The sequence below is a fragment of the Pteropus alecto genome, unplaced genomic scaffold (assembly GCF_000325575.1).
Source record: "Pteropus alecto unplaced genomic scaffold, ASM32557v1 scaffold10, whole genome shotgun sequence".
Lineage (NCBI taxonomy): Eukaryota > Metazoa > Chordata > Mammalia > Chiroptera > Pteropodidae > Pteropus > Pteropus alecto.
In genome coordinates, this window is record NW_006431210.1 from 467,985 (window position 1) to 485,469 (window position 17,485).

General features: G+C 37.9%; 1 protein-coding gene across 11 annotated transcripts in view; it reads right to left on the minus strand.

Moving 5' to 3' along the window:
* THRB (thyroid hormone receptor beta) overlaps positions 1-17,485 on the minus strand; it is a 323,409-nt gene that overhangs the window by 35,314 nt on the left and 270,610 nt on the right. Inside the window, exon 1 of one of the 11 annotated variants that reach the window (XM_015597197.2) lies at positions 10,217-10,644. The exons of the other annotated variants lie outside the window; for them this stretch is intronic. Coding sequence (XP_015452683.1) covers positions 10,217-10,544 — 328 coding nt within the window. The 5' untranslated portion in view covers positions 10,545-10,644. Of the gene's footprint in view, positions 1-10,216; positions 10,645-17,485 lie in introns of those variants that run through there. 11 annotated transcript variants of the gene reach the window in all.

Here is a 17,485-nt window from a genome sequence, read left to right on the forward strand (position 1 = left end):
GTAGAAATTAGATTAGTGTTTGCCAAGGCCTGGAGAGAGAGGAGGATGGGAAGTGACTGCTAAAGAGCACAAAATTTCTTCTCAGAGTAATGAAAATGTTCTGGGATTTTTATAGCATTGATGGTCGTACAACTCTGAATATACTAAGAGTCCCTGAATGAAAACCATTGTTTTCTATGGACATATTTTGTACACTTTAGAGGTGTAAAGTTTATGATACGTGAAATACGTCTCAATAAAGCCGTTATTAAAATACAAAGAAATGAAGGAAATAAAGAGGATGGTTCCATTTGACAAACGTTTATATAGGTATACTATGTGCTAGGCAATGTGCCAAGGATCTATAGATGATTAAGTTTTAATTCTTGGGGAAGCTTACAGTGTAGTGGGGTAAACAGGTAATAAGAGCTCATCTGCGTATCATGTGATAGGCACTGGGATGGGGCAAGTCCAGAATCACAAAGGGGAAATCTCTGAGAAGCCTTCCTGCCCAACTCCCAGCCCAAGTCCAGGTTGGGTGCTCCTATACTTCCCTACGGTTCCCCAATAGTAGCCCTTTATTATCGGCATTATAATTACCTATATATATATTTCCTCCCTTAGACTTTAATCTCTGATTCATTGTAGGTTTGTACAATTCTACCTAGAGACAGGAATCCTATCATTTATGCTGAAACCTCAATGTCTAGCACCTGCTTCCTTTGGTGGTTGGCACCACAGTTTTTCAAGATTGTTGCTATCAGCCAGTGGTAAAGAACATAAGAGAGGAAGGTTATATCTGGAACTTACAGATGGGAAGGCTTGAAAGATGGAGGCGTGCCTAAGAAGGCTAAAGATCTTGGCAAGGGTTTCTGAAAGGGCTGATAATACAGATGTGGGGCCCAAACTTCTAGTCTAAGGAAAACTGCATCATAAAGTTTAATTTTTGGTAAAGAAATCAACATTACACTCAGATTAAGATTAAGGTATCCAGATTCAAGCTCATCCAAGACCTAGTGATCTAGGGAGATGCATGAACACTAGGCATTGATTCATTTCAAACACGTTTTTGGGGAGTCTATCCATACGAAGAAACAACATGAAAAATTCCAACAAGCCTCTGTGTCCAGAGAACTAACTAGTTATCAAGTATGTAGAATCGGGGAGTGGGTTATAGCAAAAATGGTCAGAGATGCTTAACTAACACATACCTATGGACTTCAGTGATCAGTCTTTATGAATCAAAAACAATATGTATATTAGTTCCCTACAAAGTCCAGTTCATTTTAGAAAAATTGAAAACATAAATTAGCAGCACACAAATTTATCTATCAATTCTCCACCATAGAGATAACCACAGTAGCAAGATTAGTGTATGACTGTGTGTATATGGGCTTGTGTGTGCAACACATACTTATAGAATACAAAGTAATTTTTAAACAACAAAGTAACCCAATTATTAAAACACACACCTTCCTGACAAATGGAATATACATATCGGTGTTGTCAGAAAGGTTACATCTTAACTGGTTATACACAGGTTACGCACAGTTGATCAGAGTAAAGACTTCTGTGTTCTTGGTATCAAGTGCAGATGGCAGAGATAAGAGAAAAAGAGGTGCTCGTTATTTCCTTGTAATTTCACGTTGGGGAAGCAATCGTAATACAGTTGGACACTGTGCTGCTTGTGGGACATGCCATGAGAGGGCCAGAGCACGTTAGAGTTAGGAAGATGTAGGTCTCTCCCCATCTCTCACCCTGCTTCGCCATGATCTGCCTGCTTTATTCTTTGGTGAGGGCAGTAAGACACTGAAGACTTTCCTCCTCCCCGTAGCTCAGCAATTTATGTAGATGGTTGAACTTGGAATCCCATAATAATTCAGTCTGTGAGGGGCATGGGCTCCTTCTGTTTCCTGACTGCTAGTCTGACGAATGCTTTACTTTGCTATCTTATTTCTCCTAAATTATCTTCTTGGTGGATGGATGAATAGATGATTAAATATTTCTTTAGTTAAATCATTGAAACTTCTACAGAAACATCTGCTTAATTTGGTAGCAGTTGCTTACATGATCATAGTAGTGCAACCTACTCATCTCTTTCTTTTCTCTAAAATATTAACTTGGAACCATCTTATTTACCCAAAACAGTCACCACAGGCAATGGCACATCAATCATTATGCCTAAGTCCATTATTCATCGCTAAATAATTTCCATCAGGGATCAACATCCCACGCATAATGAATAGGTAGGTGGGGATTCTCTTAAGGTTACTGAATATACTTGACAACATTACATGCGAACCATTTCTCCTAGAGGACTTAACCATTTCTTGCTCTCCTAACTCAGAGTCTTCATCTTTTTCCTTTTTCATGATCACCGAATGAGTCACATGCTGGCAATTTGCCCAGCTAAGGACAATGCACATGCAGTGCTAGTTTAGTTGCCAGGAGTGGACACTAAATGGAAGTCAGAATTGGGTTCTGTCTAGAAACAAATATGAAAAACATAACCCTGGAAGCCACAATGCTCATCTGAGAATTGTATCTGCAGGTTGGATCAGGTGACTATTAAAGAGGCATGGGTAATAACGTTCCAGAAAACGATTAAGACTCCGATGATATGTGATAGTCCAAAGATGATATATTTTCCCCAGATATGCTCAGATGTATCATTTTTTAGTCTAATAAACTATGCTCCCACTTTTTCAAGCATATTATTATGGAAACAAACTCCATCTGTTTGTTCAACAAACTTGGAGGTTTTTTTTTTTAGCTGACACTGGCAATGTCTGATTAATTGAGAAGTATTACTCTGCATATAAAATAGGTTAATATGGTAAAATATTACTAACTTTTTACCTTTTTTGTTAGCAGCTATATTAAGGTATAATTCACATACTATACAATTCAATGGCTTTTAATATATTCAGAGAGTTGCAAAACCGTTATAATTAATTTTAGAAAATTTTCATCATCCCCAAATGAAACCCTTTACCTTTAGAAGTCTCCCCTATTCCTCTCAACCCCTCCACCCACTCTATCCTAAGCAACCACTAATCTAATTTCTGTTTCTCTATAGATTTGCCTATTCTGGAAATTTTATATAAATGAAGTCATACCAAATGTGGTCTTTTGCGATAGGCTTTTCATTTTGTATATTTTCAAGGTTTATGCATGCTGTAGTTAACACTGATTAAAGATAACTTAATTCTCAGGGGGGACTTGGTATGTGGGAGGGGGAAGTTGCGTACATTTGCACTAGAAACCATGCAACAGACAATAAGCTTGGCTTTTTTGGTTTGCACTGGAGTCAAGGCTTTCCTGTTGATTTGTAAAATCAGGAGGCTGGCTAGTTTAATTCTTTCGAGTGAATTATAATATCATCCCAGGTCCTAGGAGAAGAAATGCTGGCACCTCTTGTCACCTTGGCAGACACAGCCCTTAGGGAATAGATTAGAACATAATGCAGATTAATCTTGATGGTGGATGTGACGCAGAAGTGCTGCCTCAGAAGGTAGCTCTAGCAGAAGGGAGAGGAGTTAGGTTCAGAGACCAGTTCTAATCTCGCTGATCTTATTTTCTGTATATGACAACTTGCCTAGCAAAAGCAGCCCTGGCATCCAAAAGGAGCAATGGTTATTATTGGTGATGGTCAATACCTTGCTAAGTTCAGAGAAGAGAAGAAGGTCCATGTTTCCGATTCTTCTTGTGGAACTATCAACTTAGAGCCAGCAAAGAACCCTGAGCGGTCTGAGACAGGATATGGATGGGACTGTACTTCAGGACCCCTGAAGAAGCTAAATCATTAGCATGTTTTATATTGAACTTCCAATTTTATATTGAATCTTCTCAATTCACTCCACAGCTCAGACCTTTCTTAGTTAAGTATTTTCCCCACTGGCACCTTCTTCCCTATGTCCTTTCTTGATATACTTAAAAAAATCTCAAATGGGTCATTTCTTAGCCTTTTCCCCAACACTCTAATCCTGGTTCCTTTCACATTCAATTCTTGGTATTAGGTACCAAAGGTTTGCATTATATTAATCTTTAACCATCTGATAAACACTATATCCATCCATCCATCCATCCATCCATCCATCCATCCATCCATCCATCCATCATTTATTTACTTGTTTAACAAATACGTATGGGCCCAGTGTGTAAGACAATAGGTAGAAACTTGAAATGGCATTAACTTTAAAGGTATTATTTCATTGCTGTCCACAAATGCACAGCAGAGCTGCCTGAGAGGCTTCCATTCCACAAAATCTTCCCGGAAACCATCTTTCTGTCCTCCCCACTACCTTCACGGAATCATCGAGTTTCTTTGCTTTACACTTGGTCTTTGGCTGGCTGGGCACTTGCTGCGGGGGTACAGAAGACACTGGAAGTCTCAAATTTTTAAGCTCTAGAGCACTGGGGACTAGGGGAGGAAAAGGGAAGCAGAATGAGGGCCAGGTCAGAGGTGTTAATCTAACAAAGGGAAGAGAACATGATGACAAGGGACCGTGGATTTCTGCCATCAGGAAGTCTTAGAAAAGGGGGCGAAGCAAGTTTCCCATTATTTCTTCTGACTCAAGGCTTCCTGAAACTGAAAGATGTTAATTTTTAGGGCTAGGCTTGGGCATAATACAGTTTTATGCACAAGAGGAAGTCCCTGGCTAAAGTTCCTTCTTTCTGTCCCTGTAGACTCGAATTTTTAGTAGCTGACATAACCTTATAAGTCACAATTAGAGCTAAAATACTTGCAGATGCAAATAACTAGGAAAGGGAATAGACTGGTATAATGAATTTCAGTCAAAGTCTTAATCAAAAGGGTACACACACTGCAGTCTACAGTGTTTGGCTTGCAGAGTGTTTAAAAATCTCAGCCAATTTTTAAAACCAGGAGATATCATATAAAACTCAGATTTCTGGCTTCATGTGAAAAATTGGAAGATTTGGCAATACTGAGCCCAAATTCTTACAGGGCAACAATCAGCTGAAGAGAGAAGGGCGGCCTACCTCCTAAGATAGAGTTATATTTTCTAGTTCTCCACAGTCAGTACCACTCCTTATTTGTGCTCTAACTCTGAAGCTAAATGTCAGTTGCCATTTATGTTTCTTCTTGCATTATGTCTTTTTATAAGAAATGTTTCATAGAATTTTTATCTTTGTCAAAAGTGGGAAGATGAAAGTAATTCAAGAAAAATGAAAGAGAATATATTTCTTTATGAAAGTGAAAAATATTCTTTTAACATGTGAGAAATTTAAAAGGAACACATGCAGAAACTGGCCAAGATTTCTGGAACAGAGGGAGTGGGCTGAAGCACAAAGCCAGAACCAAAATGAAACTCTTTAGAGAAGAGAAGAATTAGAGGAGTTAGTGTTTGATTGACAGGTCATGGAAAAGGGTCTAAAACTTTGAGGAGGAACCTGTGGTGGGTACAGAGGGTAGGGAAGAACTATCACCGATTAGCTGGGAGTAGAAGGCTTTGAGGGGGAGGAAGGGTGAAACATAGAGAGAAGAGAACAAGACAATGTGGTGGGAAATATCTGCAGATAAAGAAAGTGGGCAGGGTGGGGTGATCACTTGAAATCACATTCTGGGAGTCTCCAGAACTGAGGAAATTCTTAAAGCAGCTAGTACAGAGGGAGCTGAGATGTGGGTGGTACCAAGGACAGCGCACGGAAGCTCAGCAGTCATGAGGATCTGGAAAAGGAAGAATACAGATGCTAAGTTGTCATTGGTACTTAGTATCAGTACAGGAAGATGGGGTTATAAAAGCTGAACCGGACCAGATAGTAGAGTGGGGAGCAACTGGACCTGAATGCTGGGAGCTGAGAAAAAACTTTGTGGGAACATATTCATGGAAGAATGTGAGGTGATGGATGTAAACCCCTATGCAGGAAACAAGCTGCACCCACATTCTTTCCCAAGTCTGCCAGGAATCTGACTTCAGTTTCTCATAATGTCTTGGACTCCTGCTATTAGTTTTCATTGTGAGAAATGGCAGTGGATGCTTTAGGGTGAGGTTAGGGCTCCCAGTGAAATTTCCGAAGGGTATGCAGTTGACAAAACAGATGCCTAATTCTTAGGAAAGAAAAATAAGAAGAATCATGCTTTATTCTGCAGTTGGACTGGGTTTGGAGACTACTACCGTCCCTTCCTTTGCTTCCATTTTTGGATGCTAAGAGGTACTTTCATGTAACCTTTTGAAACAGCAAATGTGTACTATGTTTAAAGAAATGGTTCTATTGTTTTCTGGAGTGGTGTTGTCTCTTAATAGTACATGGGTGGCAGTACCTAATTTGAAATCCTAATCATACATCAGCATCCTTACAATTACACAAGCATTGTAGGAAAATTTGCAGTGGCATTAACTTCTTAAGTGTTACATTTTAAAGACAAGATGTTGGTAGCACTTAATTCATAGGGTAGACTGAGCATATATGTGTTTAAATTAAACAAATTCAACTAGAAAGAAGGAGTAGGGATGGGAGAAAAAAGGGAAGAAAGAAGAAGACTGAGGGAGAGAAAGATAGAGGGGTAGTAGGGGGAGAGAGACCGAAAGAAGAAGGGAAGGAAGTGAAGGGGAGAGAAAGATCGAGAAAGAGAAATTAAAATATTATGCGATCATTTCACATTCAAGTTTATGGTTGGGAGTGATTATGCAATGGGACTCATAAATCTTCTCCCTTTTTTGGTTTTCTTTCCTGCCTGCCTATCACTAGATCAAGTATGATTCTAGCATTTAAGAATACCTATTTCTCATGCAACTTTTTTTCTAGGCAGACTTTAAAACCTCCCCATTGCCAACTCTATGGTATAGCAATCCTTCTCTAACTTTAAAAGAGGCCAAGGAAATCTAATTAGAGATTGTATTTCTTTAAGCTCAACTCCTCTCTTTAATCTGATCTCCTTGATGCAGGTCATTTCAATTTACCATTTAATTTCCATTTCTAATGTCTACACAATTATTCGCATGAAGTCAACAGAGCTACAGAACATGAAAAAAAAATGTAGATTCCTGTCCTTAAGACAAAGAGACAAAACTTCTTTCTGAAAGCAAATTCAGAAAGAAAAGTTTGATGTGGAGTTTCTGCTTCAGTTTTCAATTTTTCTCTCTGCAACACACACACACCTACCACAAATGTGGCTGTAGAACAAGAACATGTGCAATTAAAATCAAACCCAAACTGAACAGGACAAATAAACCCCATCTCCTTGATCTCGGCTCCAAAACAGGAAATTCTTTTCCTCTTGGACATGATAACCAGCTCTGATGCTAACACACTGGCAACTTTTTGGACATGCATTTCCTCTAAAGACGGCACATAGAACATTAAGCAAAGAATCCAGTGGAGAAGGGCTGCACAGGACAGACACTCTAAGCAAAGGAGTCTGTGTAAATAGACCCAGAGGCTGACTGGCAAAACTGCCTGCAGAGCAGCCAGACTCAAGCTGTTTTGGGACTTTGGAATTTAATTGGAATTTCTGAAGGAAACAGCCAGGCATTCCACTCCTCCCGCCCCAAATCAATTTTATCTATGCTGAAACCACAACCACAAAGAAGACACACCACTCTGGCCGCCAGTTCTCCCCTTCGTCCGATTTCCAAAATTACTCCCCTTCCTCCTGAGCTGGGAGCCAGGGAGAAGTATGCGATCACGACTGGCTGTGATGACTGATTTTAACATAACAAATCATGGCTGTCACTTGAAAGACAAAAATAAGGAGCCTGTATCTCATAAGTGATAGCTACAGTGCTTTAATCTGTCTCTAATTTTTTAAAATTAAAAATATGTTTTCTCATCCTCAATGTGAAAATTATATTGGCTTCCCCACCAATTCTTAAAGATTTATTTTAGATTTGATTCAATGAACTGGATTCTTCCTTAGTTCACGTTCTCACTGCTTCAGGAAGTTAATAACTTTTTCTCTCTCTTGGCGGTGAATACAAAAACAGAAAAACAATGCAGAGAGAACTAAAGTCGTTCCATCTACCATTACAATAACCGGTCTTAACCATGGGTTTTGTAGCCTTCCTTTATTCCGTCTATGTGTTCTTATAAAATACTTTTTAAAAATGAGATTATGATTATTCTTTACATACTAAGAAACTTGAACTAAAGGCAAGAGAACAAGCTATCCTTAAAAAAATTATGAAAAAGTTAAAACAGCTATATTATTGAACTGTAGTGACAGCAATAAACACAGATGAAGCAATTATGAATTTCATGAAAATAGATAAAAATCCAGTTGGAATAATTAGGCCTGCCCCACTGACCACCTGTTTTATAGTCTTAATTTTGCCTTAAGGAGATACTACTGATGTCCTCCAACAACAACAAAAATCGATAATGGATCAATATGGATAAACATGTTGGGTATGACCTTTTGTTCTAAGAGGCAGTTAACAGCTGGGTTTAGTTTTACTAGGATTTACTTAAAGACTTGTAACACCAAATAATGGCGTATTTAAGAATATTCGCCTGCTTTGATTTAGTGAGTTTGGCAGGTGGCAGTGGCCTTTCAATGGCATATGGCTTTGAGAAATTACATCAATATATGCATACAATGCATCTTAGCTTCTAGTTCATGCATCAAATTAATTAGTAAAGAATCCCTGGTTTAGCATTTTATAAGCAAATATTCTCCAGTGCTGATTGAAGAAAATATAGTGAAAATGCAAAAGAAAAAAAGAGTAACAGAGTGTGAAAATTTTTGCGGGAACTTTTAAGAGTGGAATGACTTAATGGAGAGACAGATACCAATATTTTCTTACAATCCTACAGCATTATGAAAGGCATATCTAGGCATTTTTATGAGGCAATGTTAACTTCTTTTCAAATGTAAATTACTTATATGTATAATATTAAATGAAACAGAAAGCGCACATTCAATCTACCTCAAATGCTCCCATTAGAGGCCTTAAATGGTGCGCCCCTTGCAGTAAGTGATAAATTCTGATGCCCTTCAAGAGGATGCAAAACGAAATGAAAACGCAGATGAACGGTCTGAATGTTTTATGTTTTATGCTGTAATCCTATTCACATATCATATTTGGAAGTTACAGAATAACACAGAAAATACGAACACTGTTATGGCAAAAATTAAACAGAGATTTTAGTTTTAGATTTTTTTAAAATTTTGTTTGTTTTCAAAATGAGCTACTTTAAGATATAGTTGCATTAAAAAAGCAAATGATTATTTTTTATAAGAGCCATAATCAAATAAACCATATTCTTTTAAGATAATTTCACAAAGAAATTCATCTTTGAAGATCAATGGGCATCATATTCTTGTAAATTACATAAAGCTATAAATTTGGTTTCCTATGCAATATCCTGCAGATTGTACAAAGAAAAAACAGGTTTCTGGCATATTTGCACCAGAATTTAAGCTATTTTTTTGAAAGCATTTTCTATCTGGCAGTCGCTACTGAGTTCCCTGAGTACTACCTGCTTGCTTAATAAAGTATAAAAGTATTGTACTTTTTGGTAATACAAGAAACATTCTATTGATAGAAAATTAAACAGCACTATACACCGCAGTGTCTGTTAAAATAAATGGATATTGCACTTGTTTCAACATTGGATATTTTGAAGGATATTTCATTTGCTTTCATATAGAGAGTTCATTCGACATGATTCCAGACATGTCAAAATTTCAGAACACAATGGCAATATAAAATGTACCAGTTTCTTTTTGAGTTTTAGATTCTTACAGCTTGGTTTAGTTACAAGTAGATTTTTTACAGTTTACATTTATAAGTAAATACATTAGAATGAACGCTGACTAATCCTAATATATCAACATTATAGTACTATTGAAAATCACTAAAATATTTGACTAGTTAACTAAAATAAACTTTTAATATGAGTGTCAAGAAAAAGTAAAATCTGAACTGGAGAGAATTATCCCACTTCAAGCCAATCCTCCAAGGGGAAGCTTTTTATATATTTTCTTTTGCAAAGAAGCTGACAATATTCACTTTGCGCGTGCACACACGCACAGAGAGTCTAAAAACAACTCGATCCAGCTTTCATATATGAAGAAAAAAGTGCTTGGAAGTTTTTGTCCTTCATGGACCCCTTTCAGTCACCTAGCAACCTCTCCTTACTGTTGTTTTTAATTTTGAACATTCAGCGTTCAAAGTCAAAGATTTGACGAAGCTGATGCCATCTGTAACTTTAAAACGCAACGGAAGCAAACACGAAAACTTTTAACAAATTGAAGGAAAATGGCCCCTACCTTTTTTTTGTGAGTACGATGGCGACTGCCCTTGAGAAAAAGTAGGCTTTTCTTCAGTGAAATATTCAGGTTGGCTGTATTGATTCAGGGCCATGTCCAAGTCAGAGTCCTTGCTTTTCAGTATGTTTCCAGGGTAACTACAGGTATAAGGCTGATTCACTGCCCAGGCCTGTTCCATATATATGTTGTTACTGGGCACAGCCTGAGCGTTGCAACCACTGTAACCCGGACTATCTTCAAAATAGGCGTAATAATCAGTGGCCTGCATGTAGCAATTGCTGCCGGCAGCTGGGTGCACTTCATATAGTTCTTGCATACAGTAGTTCATTTTGTTACCCTGGCTCAGTTTCTACTTTACATACACACACACTCTATGCATGCATTCACCAGCCCCATACACCCTCAGAGCCGGGCATATACGCCAAGAACTGTACATCCATACACATGAAACAAGAAAGGAAGATGAATAAACACCACCACCAACACAGCAACCCAGCTTGCTTTACTTCGGAATAGCACCTGATGTGCTAAAATCCTATTTAGATTGAGGTGTCTTTTGAGCTCTCCTGCCATTCAAGCAGATTTCTAACAAAGGTCTTAGGCTGTGAATGCAGCTAATTCCTGGGGAAGATGGCAGGCAGGTAGGGATGACCTCCACCCAGCTAAGGGAGTGACAGCAAGAAGGTTCCTGTTGCTCTGAAGCTGGAGAGATTCATTTTATCTGCTGTTTTTAACCTCTTTCAACATGATTAGAAAATGATTACTCATTGTTATGTCATTTTGGTTGACTACTTAAGCATGAAACATTATAAAGACATCTTAGAGAATATCCTTGGATACACGGAAAATCCTAAAATCAATAATCTAGTTTATTAGCACGAACCAGAGAAAATCCAGTGGTAACGAGCCCTGCGACTAACTCCAAAACATTAATCCAGTCACACAAATGTTAGTGGTTAAATCTGTTGTTGAATGTTACTGATTGGTTTTTAATAGCAGGATCCAATCATCTTCCTAATGACACACAGGTTCCACACATTTTTAAAACATGCCAAGGAAAGCCACACTTGAAAATGCTGCTAGTGTCTGTGAATGAGTTCTGTTCTGTTCTTGCAACTGATAATTTTCTACATCATTAGCACTAATCTACATGAGACCCAAAGCTTAAATTAACTTTGCTCATTCTGTCTTTATGTTTTGTTTATAAGTGCTTGAGGGAGAGCATGTGCCAATACCCTTAAATGAAGGGTACCCCTCTATTATAGCATTTTCCCCATCTGTTCATGCTAAACAGCACTCTTAACAGTAGTATGTAGAAAACTGTGTACATCTACCATTTTATTCCCATTCAAATCTGCTTTTGAGATTATTTTGAAGCTTAATTGGGATTTAAATAGTATTCATGCACTTGACATTTAAAGATGGTGATCTAAACGAGAAAAGCGTTTTCTATAAGAATCATCATATCTTTTAACTAAGATGCTAACAAATATCAAATTAGACCATAAATGCTTGCTGATATGATTACTAGTGATATTTTCGCCATGTGGATGGTGGTTAGCATATGTATGTCCACAGATATGCATGTGTTCTGGATGATTCAATATGAGTGGAAGCTACTTTCTTTGAACCTAGGGGTTCTTCCTCTTCTAGAGACTTAATTTGCAGGGCTGGGCCTCAGGTGATAATGTTTACATTTGAGTTTTGGCTGGTCCGCCAATGTGTGACCTTGTTGGTATTTCCCTCCTAAGTGACCACAGCAATGTAGTATTGTAATATTCAACAGTGAGACCTCTGCTTTGGACATGAAGCTCAGTTGCAACACAGAATTCCGGGACAGGGACATATGACAGGAGAAAGGGTATTACACTCATGCAACAAACATCTATGGGGCATCTATTAAGTACAAAGCAGGAGGTGATGGGAGCAGAAATTGTTCAAAAAGTCCTAGCCATTAAATAGCTGTATTCCATATACAGAGTCAAGTGGACCAGGGTCGTTCAAGGGACTCTTTAAGTGCTGATGATTTTATAAGTGTAGTAAAGGAGCCATCGATTCAAGGGAATAAGGTGGAGAATTAGAGAACAAGCAACAGATAAGATGAAATGAGGGAAGAAACCCAGTTAGACCCTGTGCAAGTTTAGTAGTAAGACTACTTGAAAAACTTCAACTATAAAACAAGAAAAACAACTATAAAAACAAAAACAACTATAAAAACAAGACAACTATAAAAATGAAAAACTGAACTACAAAACAAGCAAAGGAATTTTCTCCAAATTGCTACATTTGAACCTGGAAAATGAATTGCAGCATCCTAAAAAGCATGAAAGTTACCCAATAAAGAACACAGCTAACATTTTAATAGTGTTTTTACTCTCTGATTACTATTAAGACAAATAAAAGATTTATTCGCAAGTGTTTTTAAGAACACACACACATAACATTACATTCAATGTGTTCTCCCTACTGAAATGTCAAAACATTTCATTGGAAGCAGTGATTATTTTCCAAAAACCCCAGAAAAAAGGATCCAGACCTTATGTTTTTTTTTTTTGTCTGATTTCATTTATTTATCTCAAATTTCCTAAAACTAATCTGAAAATTAACTTTTCTTTCAATAAAGCAGTTTTCTTTCCTGGCAAACACACTTGTTCCAAGGCCTCTTTCTTTCTGGTTAGAAGCAGCATGTCAAATTCATCCAAATGCAGGTTTGCCCAGTGCATTTCCTGGCTCCCTGTCTGTTTCATTGAAGGCACAAATCCAAGCCATTTCTTGCTTTTTACCAGTAACAATATCAACTAAAGCCAGAGCCTCAACTTTCATTCCAAGGAACACTTAAAAACAATTTTCCAAAATTGCTAAATGTGCCTGAAAAATCTATTCTGTTTCAGAACTGGATGTAAATACTGCAGTGAAAAAGGAAAGACTGGCTCCTGAAAAATGTTTTTCTCTCAATTTATACTAAACTTTTGAAAGACCCTTGAAAATCAACAGCATTTTTATTGAATTAAAATCATCCCAAATTCCCTCAGAAATCTTTGAATAGGAAAAAAAATTTCAAAACATATTTAAGAGCACCTACATCCTCACTAACTTTTATATTTTAGAGAATACAGTACAAAACTTTCTGAAATTCACTCCTTGTACCAAGTGGGGCTATTCTTTTTTTGTAGTAAATGCATAAAACTTCCATTACTGTTAGTTGGAAATGGAGTTCAATGCTCCCATTGAATTTGAAATATGGCTCCTCACACCTGATAGAAGCAATCACAATGCTGTCACTTGTGATCTATCTGGCAGGCTTCTTTGTAAAGTCGATAAAGCAATTTAAACATATTATGTGTTGTAAATGCGGTGAGCTTGAGTAAGATTGTTTTCTTATTTCCTTGGCTGACTATTCTAATTTAGTTACTTAAAGAGAAGCTTAAGAGTTGTTTGACCCATACTGCATCGAACTACCTGAAATAAACTTGGAAGATTCCTAATAATTCTTGTTAGAATGTTTCAATTAATAATAATCTATTATTTAAATGCACCCCTGTCTGTGGCTGGAGGGAAATCACTTAAAAGGAAAGACTAACAATCTTGCTTGGAAAACCTTGTAGGTAAATCACAAACTCTCAAGGTCTCTGAGGGAGGAAAAGCATTTCTTGCTTTCTGTCTCTTTTTCCCCATTTTCAACTATGTTTATTCTCAAATAAGGCTGCACCTTAAACTTTAAAAAACTTAGGTGTCCCCCTCAGAAATTCTGATTTAATTGATAGGGGGCGAAACCTGAGCATCAAGGTTTTTTAAAGTTCCCCAGGTTATTTTCATAGGCAGCAAAAGTTGAGAAGTGCTCTTCTAATGGTATTCAATCCCAGCCCCTTCACCATGCACCAAGGCATTCTGCATATTTCTTTTTCTTTATTTGCAGTTTCACTGCAAATTTCCCTTAGTTCTTAAAAATTTACCCTCCATACCTCACCCTGGCTTCACCTGCCCTTGAATTACCCAGTCAAGTAGAGGAGACAGGTCAAGGAGACATACTAAGAAATAACTAAATTCAAGAGAGTGTGATAATCATGACATAGGAATACAGGAAGAATCTGGGGAGTTAGGGACAGCTTCACGGAAGAGGTGACCTGTGAGCTGGCTTTTGAAGAGTATATGAGACTTCAATAGTGGAGGCCAGAGATATGAGACAGCTGAGCAGAAATGTCTTAGGGAGAATACTACCAACTATACTTGCAAAAAGGTAAACAAAGATAATTAATAGACATTAAGGGAATGTTAATGTTAGCTTCTACTCTAATGATTGTTTTTACTTTCTACTTTAGTATTTGTTTCCCTGTCTCCCTTGCACCTAGATGTGTCTGTGTAAAATAACTTCTGGCCAATGAGATGTAGCAGAAGAAATGTCGTAAGGCAGTTCTTAGGAAACTTAAAAGACAATTAAAAAAGACAACTGGTGCATACCATTTGCTTTTTCTTTGTTCCTTCTTTCTGCTGCCTGGAATAGGAGTATGATGGCTGGAGCTCCAGGCACCATTTTGGTCCATGAGGATGAAAGCCATACTCTAGAGATGGTAGAAGAACAAGCTGGAAGAAGTGTCGGTGCCGAGTTTAAAACTGTCATAGAACTGCCACACTAGCCTATACTCTCAAGCTCTGGACTTTTTTTCCCCCCCTCAAGATAGAGAAATAAACATTTCATTTAAGTTGTAGTTTTCTCCTTAGTAAAATAGTGATGATAGTTCCAACCTCATCAGTTATTACGAAGATTTAGTGAGTTAATATAAGTAAAGCACTTAGAACAGTGACTGGCATAGTAAGTGGTATAATTATGTATACATAATAATAATAATAATAATTATTATTAGAGTAGCTTAGGCTCTGTCTTAGACTACTTTCTTTTCTCAGTCTACATTTTCACTCTAGGTCAGGAGTCAGCAAGTTTTGGCCTAAAGGCCAAGTATGGCCACTATCTGCTTTGTAAATGAAGTTTTATTGGAACACAGCCACACTCATTTGTTTACATATTGTCTGTGGCTGCTTCTATATCTACTCTGTGCTACACTGGCAGAGATGAGCAGTGACAGAGATCGTATAGCCAACTAAAAGTATTTAGTATGAGGCACTTCAGAGAAAAAGTTTTCCATCCCCTGTAGTTGTGATCTCATTCTGTCTCATAGCTTTAAATAGCAGTTAAAGGACATCCAGATGCATATCTCCAACTCAGACATTTCCTCTAAAACTAGAATCTTATGTCCAACTGTCAACTTGACATCTCCATTTGCACAACCAGTAGGCATTTCCAACTTAATTCTTTCTAAAACCTGTTCCTTTCGCAGTCTTCCCATCTTAGTTCTGCCATCCACTTGGAGGATTCAGATAAAAACCTTAGAGCCCTCCTTGACTCCTCACTTTCTTTCACTGTCTATAATACCAACTAAACCAGCAAGTTCACTGGTTTTTCCTCCAAAATATATTTTTAATCCACTGTCGTCACCCCAGCCCAAACTGTCACCATCTCCTCACTGGATTCCCCAAATGGCCTCCAAAATGCCTTGCCTCACTTTAATTCTTTCTTGCTACAGCAAACAAAGAGTCATTTTTAAAAATGGAACATCAGATCATGTCACTTCTCTACTTAAAATCTTCAGTGGCTTTTCACTGCATTTAGAATAAAATTCAGACTCTTTATCAAAAGGTGGCCTTTTCCAACCTCATGTTAAAAACTGCCCTACGTCTCACGGGCTCCACTCCAGCCAAATGGTGTCCTTGTTTTTCCTTGAACACCCCTTCCCATCCGCACTCCAGTTCTTGCCTGCCTCGGAGACACTGAGCATGCATGTTCTTTCTTTCTGAAGTGCCTGCTCCTTTGGCTCTTCACAAGGCAGAGCCTTTCTCATTCTTCAGGATTTAGCTGAAATATCACTCTCTCCGTGTTTTAGGAGGCTCTTAATTCCACAATAGGTTAAAGGTCCCTGACACCCAACACATACATATATGACAACACTTGCTCTCTCAGAAAAAGATGGAGACCTCTCAGTGCACCAAAATCTATGTGGATTTTTAAAAACAAAATAAAAATTTACATATCGCAATAAATGGACAATATCAGGTTTGGAAAGTCCCTGTGAGACATCTATCTGGCTGAAGTCGAGCCAGTTTGCTTTCTATATTTTTGACACTAGAGAACAGAGATAGACTGGCTTGTTAAGCCTATCTCAATTGAAGCTATGGAATTATGAATGGGTATCATCATTGCCACTCATCTCTGCTCCAAGAGAGGTTTAAAAAGGGATAAAACATTGCCTGCCCTCTGCCAAGCTACTCAAATTGAAGAAAGATCCTTTTATAAATATAATGGGGGTGAGGCCCAGATCTCACCATGTGAGTGCTGAAAACACATCTGTTAGGTAATATGCTTTGGGGAAACAAAAGGGGTACAGAATAACTTTTTGAATATGATCTCTTGGTCTTTTGATGTCTAGAATTTTCTGACTGGCTCCTTTTTAAAAAGTACCCCTTATTAGCTCAACTTCAGAATGGAGAGCAGGGGCTAGCTCTTGGCAATTTGGGACCAAGATATCTGGGAAGTTATGGAGGTTCCCCCCCCCCGCCAGTATCCTATTATAATACAACGAGAACTTCTAAGTTATGTATTCCATATGGATTTTATTTGACTTACAAGGAAATTGAGTCCCAGAAGGATAAAGTGACATTTGTCACACAGTAGGTGGTAGTTATTGGGACCAGAACCTATTCCTGCTTAAGTGGATCAGTCCTCCTATTCCAGATGGGGTCTTTATTTTCCTAACTGATCCTAGTGCTTCAGGCTAAAAAAACTGTGTTGGAGGGAGGGAAAGAATTAAGGGGATTTGTTCTAGGCCTGGAGATTGACGCTCTCTTCTTAAGACTTCCACTAAATTATATAAAACCTCAAGTCTAGGATCATGCCCAACTCTAACCATTTTGGAACTTTTTTACTTCGTCTAGGCTGTCATTATCTTCATTAAACTCCCATCACTTCTCTTTAAAAGTTAGTTAACCCAACAGGCTTCTATGCCCCTGATCTTTTAATTCATCTTCCACATAGCCAGGGGATTGATTTTAAAGGAGAATCATACACAGGACACCTATTCTCTCGCTTTCAACTCCTATCCCAGCTTGAAATCACATTTGACTTTCAAGATAAAGTTTAAAGACTTATGGGTCCTTCGTAATGTGGCCCTGTACTTTTTATTCCTATCTCCTGCCACTTATATAACCCGAACTCAGGCC